This window comes from Cydia amplana, chromosome 27, assembly GCF_948474715.1.
Source record: "Cydia amplana chromosome 27, ilCydAmpl1.1, whole genome shotgun sequence".
Classification (NCBI taxonomy): Eukaryota; Metazoa; Arthropoda; class Insecta; order Lepidoptera; family Tortricidae; genus Cydia; species Cydia amplana.
Window position 1 is genome coordinate 2202489 of NC_086095.1, and position 12040 is coordinate 2214528.

Genomic DNA, 12040 nt, shown 5'->3' on the forward strand with positions numbered 1-12040 from the left:
TTTTTTTTAAATAATAACTCAATTTTTTTTAAATAATTTTTTTTTTTTTTGCTGCAGCTGTCATAGAAAAAGTAATGTATGCAACAGCTCATAATTGGTTCTTAAAATTCTCGGGTCTTTTTTTACAAAACTCGACTACGTCTCGTTTTGTAACTTCGACCCTTGAATTTTAAGAACCCTTATTATATCACTGTTGCATAAACTACTATTCTAGATTTAAACAATGACATATAAAAAATAATGTGACATTTTGATTTAGATTTGTACTAAAAGCACGAATTTTATACAAATAATAAAGAAACAACGAGAAATATGTGTTTAAATAAATATACATACCTATACATAATCCACTTCATTTTTGGTCCTTCGAACCGGGTGAATAAAACTTAATATATAGGAAAATATGAACTACGTTTGTATAGAGATGAGGAAAAGCATTAAGTAGTCCCTTTTCTTAATAAACTCATGCCTAACCTATCCACCTTTCGGCAGGGCGAGCCAAGTACCAGGCAGACCTGACGAGCTGTTCTACATACTCCTCAATGAGAAGGAGGCTCTGCTGCACTGCTACCTCTTCAAAGCGAACAGTGTCCAAGAGGTAAGTCTCACCAGCAGGGCAAGCCAGGTCCAGGTTCTGGGGATTCCAGAGGCATTGTTCTATACTCAGACACACCTGCTTTCTCAGGATCGCCATGTGATGTGGGAGATGTGTAAGCGAAACCACTATTGTCGGTAAGAGGCTTATTATAAAAGAAAAAAAGATAAAGATAAAAAGATAGTTTATTCAAGTAGGCATAATTACAATGCGCTTATGAACGTCAAATAAAGTTACCCGGCTTGAACCCTACACCTCAGCACCGAAAAGATTTAAATCCCCCCTCAATTGGAGGAGAGTATCCCAATATGGGACCGGCAACAAACACGGCGGGACACATCTTTAAAAAAAAATACATCTTATAATTAACGCATTAAAAATATACAATTTAAATTACTATAGAATTCATGCAATACACATAAGGTGTGATAGAAATTTGATTTTAAAAGTAGTTATAATACTGTCTAATTACATACATACATTACACATACATTAATAAAATTGTCTGTTAGGTACATGCTTATATAGTAACGTAACGAACAGTGAGAGGGGAGCATACTCCACACTACAGTAGGAAAAGGCGCCAAATTCAAATTTTCTATGGGAAGTCAACTCATTGTGCCTACAATTTTTTTTATTTTGACTTTTTCTACTGACAATGTTGGGTGTGCCAGAGTATACAGGGTGCTTCCTGTTAAATTAAACTAAAGGCTGTACTCCTCAAACCGACCAACATTTGTTCAGCAACTTTTAAAAATTATGAATCCTTTAGACTTCCTCTTTTTCATACAAAATAAATATTGCCTTCAATGTACGCTGATATCAGTGTATTTGACGTTGCTTGTCACGCTTTATACATAACAAAATTTGCAATACATTGCGTCTTAGAATAAACTTAAAAGTGTAATAAAAATCAAAACATGAGTTATTTTCAAAAGTTGCTGAACAAATGTTGGTCAGTTTGAGGAGTACAGCCTACAGTTTAATTTATTGCTCCTGTTACAGGAAGCACCCTGTATAGGTACCTATTTGTACCCTGCAGGTGAAGACTGCATTGCTCTCTTTTCAAAGCAAAAAGGCATTGTCCCTAGGTAGGGTTTGCACGACGGATCCGAAATGTATAGGAAGATCCGCGGATCCGATCCAGATCAGGATAATTTCATACATTTCGGATCCGGATTGCAAACCTTAGTCCCAGGTCCGAGGAAGTCACGATTCTTCGGTAGGTATGGAGGTGATCTATATTTTAAGGAAAAACCGGCATATCATATAAGTACCTACCTATATTTACATTTTGTTTAATTTATGAGACGGTGGTAAGTGTGAGATTTGTTTTTCTTTTTTCGTATAAACCAGTTCCAGCGATAATTTTTTGGATAAATATATTTTTAGGTTAGGTTTTAGTACAAACTATAAATAACAAATCCATCTAGATTTTATATACAGCTATATACGAGTATTCAGTAACACGCGGTTAACACTCCTTGTTAATTATATCTGCATGCACCAAATGAAATACCACATCGTTTTCAACGTAAGTAGCTCCTGTTCTGATGATATGCATGTAACTAATTAGGTCAAGAGACTTGGCCTCTTTTTGGCGACACAATTTTGTGGAAATTTCCAATTACCCTGAGAGCCCGAAGCAAGATTGGGCATGTATTTTGTAGGTACAGGGTAGGTATATTTTTCAAGGTCCAACTTCGTATAACGTAGTAAGGGTAAAAATACTGCGAACCGTGGCAATATTAAGTATATTTATTTAATAATTACGACGACCGGTCTGGCCTAGTGGGTAGTGAACCTGCCTGTGAAGCCGATGGTCCTGGGTTCGAATCCCGGTAAGGGCATTTATTTGTGTGATGAGCACAGATATTTGTTCCTGTGCCTCATGGGTGTTTTCTATGATATAAGTATGTTTCTATATAAGTATGTATATCGTCGCCTAGCACCTACATATAGTACAAGCTTTGCTTAGTTTGGGGCTAGGTTGATCTGTGTAAGATGTCCCCTGATATTTATTTATTTATTTATATGTATATCTGCAAATAAATATAAAAATCTTTTCTTATATTAAATAATATGCTTAATAGACTACAAAAATATTTATTTCAGACCCGATTGTCTATGTCAGTCTATGACTTAAACTATTCCTACCTACTTGTCTATTCCACAATTACAAACAAAATTCAAAAGTGAAGTACCTATGTTTTGTATATTGTTATTTTGGTAATTTTATATACATGGTTACATTTTGTTATGCATATGAGTTGTTTACAGAAGATCAATCACCGTGTGTGTCACGCCATGTATTTGATAGATCACCAATTTTATCATAGACTACAGATTAGATGAAACAGCGCTTTCTCTGAAGTTACTACGTACACTACGTCGTAGTTTACTATAGTGTGTCAAAGGTCTGTTTGATTTCAAACATACGAGGGGCGTTCAAAATATTCTCGGTATTGATATCTTACAACCTTTTCTAAAATTTCTTTCGTTACTGGCCGCTAAGGTTTATTCATTGACATTAAAAAAAAGTATAATTCGAACCGAGATGTTCTTTTGTTTTTCTGCAATTGCTGAACAAACATGAACATCATGTGGGAATTGACAATGTTAACTAAATTAGAACATCGATGCGTGATAAAATTCTTGACAAAACAGGGTAAAAATCAAAAAACCATAAAAGAGGAAATGGATTGTGTTTACCGTGAGTCTGCTCCTTCTTTATCTACCATTCAAAAGTGGTCAAGCGAGTTTAAACGTGGAAGGGAGAGTGTTGAAGACGACCCTAGACCTGGCCGACCTGTAGTAGCTACTTCACAAGAAAATATTGATAAAGTGGAAAAACTTATATTGGAAGATGGTCGAGTGAAGGTAAAATCTATAGCACAAGTAACCAATCTCTCTATTGGTACCGTACATGATATTATCCATGACCATCTTAATATGTCAAAAGTAAGTGCAAGATGGGTTCCGCGAATGCTGACTCGGCTTCAAAAAGACATGCGTGTAGCTTGTTGTTCCGATTTTATTGACCTGTGCGGTGAAAATCCTGATGAGGTGCTGCAAAGAATAGTTACTGGAGATGAAACCTGGGTTCATCATTATGACCCAGAGAGTAAACAAGAGTCCATGCAATGGCACATTAAGGGTTCAGCTCATCCCAAGAAGTTCAAGGTCATCCCTTCAGCTGGCAAGGTCATGGCCACGATATTTTGGGATTGTGAAGGAGTATTACTGATCGATTATAAAGAAAAAGGTGTAAATATCACAGGACAGTACTACGCTAACATTCTACGTCAATTAAAGGATGCAATCAAAGAAAAGAGGCGAGGAAAGTTAACCAAAGGTGTTATGCTTCTGCATGACAACGCCCCCGTCCATACTGCTCATATTGCCAAGGCAGCTATTGTTGAATGTGGGTTTGAAACTGTTACTCACCCACCGTATAGTCCGGACTTAGCCCCCAGCGACTTCTTTTTGTTCCCCAATCTTAAAAAGGATCTGCGTGGAAATAAATTTTCCGATGATGAAGCATTGAAGGCGGCAGTGGAGGAGCATTTTTACACCAAAGATAAAAAAATATTTTTATGCAGGATTTAAAAAAATAATTGATCGATCTTTTAAGTGTATGAACATAGGGGGGGAGTATATTGAAAAATAAAAATATCAAACTTTTCGTACTTGTTTGTTTTCATTCTCATACCGAGAATATTTTGAACACCCCTCGTAGAATAGAATAGAATAGAATCTTTATTGCGCACATGTTGGTGTACAGGTCTTACTCTAAAGGTACAATAGTTACTACATGTTACCCTGCAAGGGTATTGCAATTACAAAATATAAAATATACACAATAAGAAAGGTACAATAAACATCTTTTTCTACGCATATTAAATATAACAAAAATATTAATTTAATATCTTAGAATTATACTTATTTGCATTGAAAAACTCTTGCAGAGAGTAAAAACTGTGGTCTATTAGGTAGGTTTTTAGGTTGGTAACGAATTTTGTGTAAGTTTGCTCTTTAGTTATTTCTTTTGGAAGGTAATTATAAATTCTTATAGTCATTACGTGAGGGCTCCTATTACTAATTTGTAAGTTACTTGATGGTATATCTAGTTTATCTTTATTTCTTATATTTATGGCACATGTGTGGCGGTCTGTTGCTCAGAGAGAATCATACTATCTTTGTCTAACACTAGTACTAGCACCCAAAAGAAAAAAGTTTTATTATTGTATATAAGAATCAGGTTACATTGCAGGTCGAAAATACAATTACACATTCGTTACACTGAGACTTTACCTTTTCAGGTGTACATACATTTGCAACACATATATTTATATATTACCTAAATACTACAATTACTTATGAGTAACTTAAATAGTCATTAACACTGTAAAAACATTTTTCAATAAGCCACATTTTTGTGTTTGATTTGAATAGTTTGAGATCCATATCTTTAAAACGATCAGGTAACTTATTATATATTGTGATACACATAATATAGGCGTTTTTTGCAGTGAGTGACAAGTTTACATATGGCTTAGGCAATCTGTGTTTGTATTTAGGTCTAGTTACGCGGGAACCCACTGAGTTATTATCCGTGAATAGATATTTATATTTGTGGACGAAAACAGAAACTTCATAAATATAGAGACTGGGAAAAGTAAGAATGTTATGTTTTATAAAATATGGACGGCATGAATCTCTAGGATGAACTGAAAATATGGCTTTAATGCAGCGCTTTTGTACAATGAATACATTATGTTTATCAGTGCAGTATCCCCAGATTGTTATGCCATACCTTAAAATTGAATGTACATATCCATGATATGCTATTAACGATGCTTGAATGGAAACAGTTTGACTCAGTCTTCTCAGAGCAAATAAGAGCAAAAGGATGAGTATAGTTTTTTTTGTTCCTATTTAATGATAATGACAAGATTTGGTTGACCCAGTATACGTGTTCTCGGGCCTAATCTATCGGTGTACAGTCACCTGCAATAATATGTTATGTTATGGTCCAAACATAGACGTCCAAAATTTTTTTTTACATTCCTCACATTAATTACTATCAGAATATACCCCATGTATGTTAGCCGATTTTTCGTAGTTTTCGAGTTATGAATTTTTGAACTTTGAACTTTTGTTAAGAAATTCCCGGGCGAACCAATTAATGTATTAAAATAAAAACTATTCAACTTTTTTGATATGTTTCTTTTCGTAACATAATCATTTACAAACGGCGCAGTTGTTAAAAAAATCAGCATCCTCACTTGGCTGCGAGTTGAAAAAAAAGTCAAAAGTCAAAGTTTTAGTTATATTCTGATAGCCCACGATGTGAGGAATCTAAAAAAAATTTTAGACGTCTATGTTTGGACCATACCATCCTGTATACACAACGAAGGCCGCAAAAATATCTGACACGATCTTATTTGTAGAGCCATACGAGCGTGTCACATATTTTTGCGGCCTTCGAATAGTAACATATGATTGCGGATGACTGTACCCTTACCTAATTAACTCTAGCTGGATTAAGATTTGGGAAAAAATTGGTCATTAAATAAATAATACATATAAAACATGAGTTATCTTTTAAATAAATACAAGACTTATTTATATAAAAATGTTTTGACTTTAAGTGTTTGATCAAATATTTTTACTGTGTTAATTTGCTAAAAATAAACCTCATTATCATATAAACTAATTCCTCAAAATTTTAAACTGAATGTTTATGAAAAACGGACGGAATATTTCCTCACCATTTAAACATTTCTAAAATTTCCAGGAAAAAACCATTCCATTTCGATAAATGCATTACGACAGTCAGTACAGTTACCAAATTTACAGTTCCTACATCTAATGTACCTGTTTATTTTCGTCCAGTAGTGTCACTAACCCGAAGCGCATACTCAGCCATTGTATGCAAGTTTATTCACCTAATATTTTGCACTTTATAATATGTGTAGGTGTCTCTAATCACTACCACTAACTCCGGGATAACTTTTGAATTTGAAATTGGGGAAATACATTCTTGATCCTGCCAAGAAAATTTTTAGAGAGATTTCAACATTTTACCCTTATCGTGGTTGAGATTGACAGTTACAGAGTAAAATATAAGTAGTACATGTACCTACCTATACTTAAACTAATAAGTATATTACGGAGTAATAGACCGTTCAAATATACTTATGTAGTGATGAAACCTATAGTTCGTTTTTTTTAGCATTGGAAATAAGGTAAACAATCTTGATGTGTCTTTTAATTGAAAAACACATTTTAAAAATAAGTTACGGCAAATATGTAACAATTATGAATCTAATACGATCATTTATATTCTTCTGCTTTCATAAGTAATAGTTTTTGATTTTTAAAAAGCGTTTTTCATTTAAAAGACATGTCACGATCGCTTACCTTCTTGCAAGTTCTTTCTAATGCTAAAAACACGAACTATAAGGATATATACCTAGTTTATTCAATACAAAAATATTGAATCATTATAAATAAGGAAACTTGGCCAATTAAAATATTTAGTTATACCTATTCCATTATGTCATTTTAAAATACATCATTGAAATTTGACGTTCATGCGGCGCTTCCTTATTTCGTCGCTTGCCTATTATACTTCGGTAGGTATTATAGCATTAGAAAAAGACTACACGATATTGATTAAAAACACTTTTGAAAAATAAGTCACAGCAAACTTTTTTTGTCACAGAAACACAAAAAAACGGGGTATAGTCGGTAACAGGGCATAGCGTTAGCTTGGTCTGACTGTGCTGGCTGTTTAAGAGTAAGCTATGCCAGTTAGGATGATTCACTTACGCGTGTTTACACTATGTGGTTAACGAACGATATTAAATATTGCAAATTAGTATACAGTATACTGTATCTACGCCGTTACGAGATTTTTACGGCATAGACCGTAAAATATTAATTTTGTGGGTGTCTGGTGTTGCTGGTGTCCATGGGCGACGGTATTTGCTTACTATTGAGCGATTCGCCTGCTTATTTGCCTCCTTTATTGCTTATTTGCCTCTGCCCTTCTTGTCGAAGGTTATCGAGAAAGTGGTAAGCCAGCAAGTGACTGAATTTCTTGAAGCTAACGGTATCCTGCCATCAAAGCAATCCGGTTTTAGGGCGGGGCGTAGTACGTCAACTGCCTTGCTAGACGTCATTGATGACATTTTGACAGATATTGATGCAGGAAACGGATCAATTATGGTATTGCTTGACTTCTCCCGTGCCTTTGATACTATAGATCATAATTTACTTCTTTCTAAGCTCGCGTATTACGGATTTCAGAGTTCGTCTTTGAGATGGTTCTCTAGCTATTTAAGTGATCGTCGGCAAAGGGTACATTTAGTTGATGAAAAAGGTAACTATCAGCTTTCTGATGCCTCTCTTGTCTCCCGTGGCGTGCCCCAGGGTTCGATTTTGGGTCCAATTCTATATATTTTATATAGCGCGGATATTGTGAAAAGTATTAAGCACTGTGCTTATCACATGTATGCTGACGATATACAGTTGTACCTATCTTGTAAGCCAAATGAAATGTCATGTGCAATAAATAAAATTAATGATGATTTGGATCGAATAACCCAGTGGTCCAACAAAAATAGCCTAGTTTTAAACCCTCAAAAGTCCAAGTTTCTAATATTGGGTACTGAGAAACAGAGGCGCAAGATTCTAAACCAAAACCCCACGATTGAAGTCGGGGGTCAATGTATTGAGCAGGTAGCAGAAGTAAGGAACTTGGGAGTGCTCATGGACGGTAACCTTAGATTTCACAACCATGTAGTAGAGACCTGTCGAGTATGTTTTTATAGACTCAAAATATTATATAACGTACGTAGGTATTTGAGTACTGAAGTCAGAATATCTCTGTGTGAATCTTTGATATTGTCAAAACTCAATTATGCCGATACTGTTATAGGTGGCTGTCTGTTGTCAAAAACCAAAAAGCTAATACAGCGTATGCAGAATGCATGTGCACGTTTTTGTTTTTACATTCCACCTCGAAGCCATGTTACTCCTTACCTAAATAACAGTGGGTTAATGAATATGGAGTCGCGACGTGCATTGCATTTCGCCTGTATGCTTTTTGGTATTGTAAAGACAATGACGCCACAATATCTTTACGAAAAATTAACTTTTTCACAAAGGCATATTAGGGGAGCTACTCGTTTGCTTTGTCCACGGCACAGCACCGCCGCATTTCGTGGCAGCTTTAAATACTCTGCCACGAAATGCTGGAACAATATACCGCCTCCTCTTAGGAACTCATTGTCAGTGAATTCGTTTAAAAATAATTACAAAAAAATCATTTTAAGTGTACAGAAAAACCGTGGTTAGAAGTCTGTGCTAATTCTTCTTTTTGTGTGCCTATGTGTTTCTTTCTTCTTTGTGAAACTAATTTTACAAGTAACACAAACACAAGTATGACTTACTGTTACTGTATGGGTCAATAGTTTTTACAGTTTTATTGTGGATCAATAGTCTTAATAATTTAACTAAATTATATTTAATTTAATTTGTATAACTGTAGTATTATATTTAATTTAAATTGTATAGCTTATAGTTGCGCTCTCTCGAAAGGGTTTCCACGGAAGACCAGCGTCGGGGACTTCAAAGGTTCCTTGACATGAAGCTGAGTGGAGACCATTTCAGGAACGCTTTATAACCAATCTATGTCAGTGTTTTTATTAGTTAAGTTTAAATTAAGCGTTTTTGAATAAAGATTTTTCTATTCTATTCTATTCTATTCTTTATAGTAAGAAAAAATACCTTAATAATTTCGCGCATAGTTGCAATGCGTTGGCGCAGTGAACTGCACGGTGGAGCTCTAAAATTACAGCGCACGACGGTGACGTGGAGAAATATTATATTTTTACGTTCATTTTTATATTATTTGATAGATACTGACTGTCAGATCGCTAATATTTCCCATAGGCCATAACTTTCTGCTGGCTGCTCTACAAAAAAAAAACTCCTGAATAACCTATAGTAATACGTATGAATGAAAATATTCAAAACAAACGCAAACTACTATTAGAAGTAGGTATTAGAAAAAAAAACAAAATATTTTAATTTGTTTTTATTTCAACAAACAATTTGAGCAAACTAAAATATAAAGATCCAAAATAATAATCAACGATCAAAATAATAATTCCACTCTTATTTATAGACATTGACATTCAAAAACCTGTACTATATGATATAAATATTGATTAAGTAGTGTCGATCTACAATATCAAATCCTTGGCTTGAAATAGTATTCGATATGACTTTGATTAGTCCAAACTGACCAGCGTTACTGGTAATACATTATTTTGCTAGTAAGAAAAAAAACACTTCGTATCAAAATTGTAATTAACATTCCTAAAAAGTGACAGTTAAGTGTTCTTGAAAATAGTGAATTAAAAAAAAACCTTAGTGCCATTTCTAAAGTTCGCTGCAATAAAAAAATATATGTTAAAAAAACTTTGTAAAAGTTATGTTTCATTTTAGTAACCATTAGAAATTGATATTACTTGTTACAATTTCATCATTTTCCAAACAAAGTTAACAACATAATTACAACAGTGTCTGTGAATTAATATTTAATAAGTGATTAATTGACGGAGAAACAGTGCCAAGACGCCATGTTGAATTCAGTGTGTTATCCGCTAGGGCACCAGACGGCCGTGTTTCGAACGGCCTCGCAAATTTCAAATTTAGAATTCTGGCTCGGAGTCGTCCTAATACTGGCGGCTTGTGAAATGGACTTAATATATTTCCACTTATGGAACAGTTTCAGTATGTTTTTTTAGTGTCACTATACGCGTATTAAATTTACATATTTTCGTATTTATAAAATACGTATTAGAGCTGTGTACGTAGTTGTTTTTGTATGTGTTTGTTTTAAGAGTTTTGAGCGTCAAATAGTTTTTATTGTGAATGTGGCAGTGATGGTGTAAAATGCTGTAAATGATTTATAGAACAACTTTACCGCGTAAGTATTTTCCTTTTTAGCAAGTATTAAATACAATATCACAAAAAGGGTAACTTTTTACGAAAATGACGAAAATTAATAATCAACTTTCACCTATTTTAAGTCGATATGTCTATTAACAAATAGGTAGGTAACTTGCGTTTTTTTTTACTTTCGCGCCAAAACGCGACGCACTGTTGTGTTGACGTAGAACGAAACGCGCCAAGATTTGTATTATTTTAGGTTCATAGTTTAACTGCCAAAACAATGTTTTCAAACATAATTTGTATTGACAGCGTGGTCATATTGTTTTCAAACGAAGGTCAAAGTTATTTTCTTTTATTGCGTAAATAATGGGTGTCGTTACCATATATATGAACGTGACGTATGAACATACTTATAAAATAAAATATTATAGATCAATTTTATACAGATCGATATTAATCTCAATAAGGCTTATGTTGTGGGTACTAGACGACAATATAAATGACATATAACTACTTATATACATGCAAAACATCAATAACTCAGGTAAAATGTCGTTCTTCGTGCCTACGAATGCTTGGTAAATGTCACTGCCTAGTGACATTACCAAGCATCACTAACTTATCCTCGTAAGACCCAGGGCAATTTTGGCGCTTTTGAATTTGGAATTTTTTTTTTTTTTTTTTACGAGTTCAAAACTCGAATTTAATTTGTACTTGTACAAGTACAAGGGGACTGACGAGGCTGTGACATGACAAATTCGATTTGTTATTATATTGTTGACTCACTACTGCACTACACTTAGTAGGCAGTTGCTTCCCCATCACGTTGTGCTTAAGGAACAAAACGATGCTATCGAACTGCGTGTTGTTTTCGACGCATCAGCAAAACAATACCAGGGAAGTCTTCAAATGACATTCAGTGTGTCGCACGTGTTGTAGGGTCATTGTGCTGGTTAAAAAATGTCCCGTTACAGAAAATAATGAATGTTTATGAAAATCAACCGAATAAAAGCTTAGTATCTACATAATACATGTCTCAAATGTTAACCATGTATCCCGAAATTTGAAAGTAGTTCTCTCGCAAAATAGAAATCTTGAATGCGGTAAAAAATAAAGACGGGTGAGGTGATGCCTAATATGTTTATAATAATTTATTTCAGGCGAAGCCCATGAGAGTGTTATTAGTACATATACAAATAATAACTTACAAGACTATTCAGGTATCATAAACACAGATATGAGCATAAAAGTACACAAATGTAAGGTTTATTTATTTAGGCTAAATCACCGAGGTCTAATATATGTCATATTAACCATTAACTATAGCCCACTGAGCTGCTTTTGCCTACGTCTATACAGTAATTGACACATAAATAACAATGGGAATGGTACTATTAGAAATATTTTATTCAATATTGTTCATTTATATGGCTTGTGAAACGTAAACAAATAAATCATAATTGTCCATGTTGT

At 34.2% G+C, this 12040-nt stretch overlaps 2 protein-coding genes across 4 annotated transcripts in view; one reads left to right on the plus strand and one right to left on the minus strand.

Annotated features, from left to right (window-relative positions):
* LOC134660483 (acidic fibroblast growth factor intracellular-binding protein) overlaps window positions 1-12040 on the minus strand; it is a 92230-nt gene that overhangs the window by 5963 nt on the left and 74227 nt on the right. The window lies entirely within an intron of this gene.
* The window catches only part of LOC134660464 (TBC1 domain family member 1), a 71087-nt gene that overhangs the window by 3220 nt on the left and 55827 nt on the right, over window positions 1-12040 (plus strand). For 2 of the 3 annotated variants that reach the window (XM_063516214.1, XM_063516215.1), the window contains exon 3: window positions 493-598. In XM_063516214.1, coding sequence (XP_063372284.1) covers window positions 493-598 — 106 coding nt within the window. Of the gene's footprint in view, window positions 1-492; window positions 599-10514; window positions 10602-12040 lie in introns of those variants that run through there. The other variant, XM_063516216.1, reaches the window with a different exon arrangement.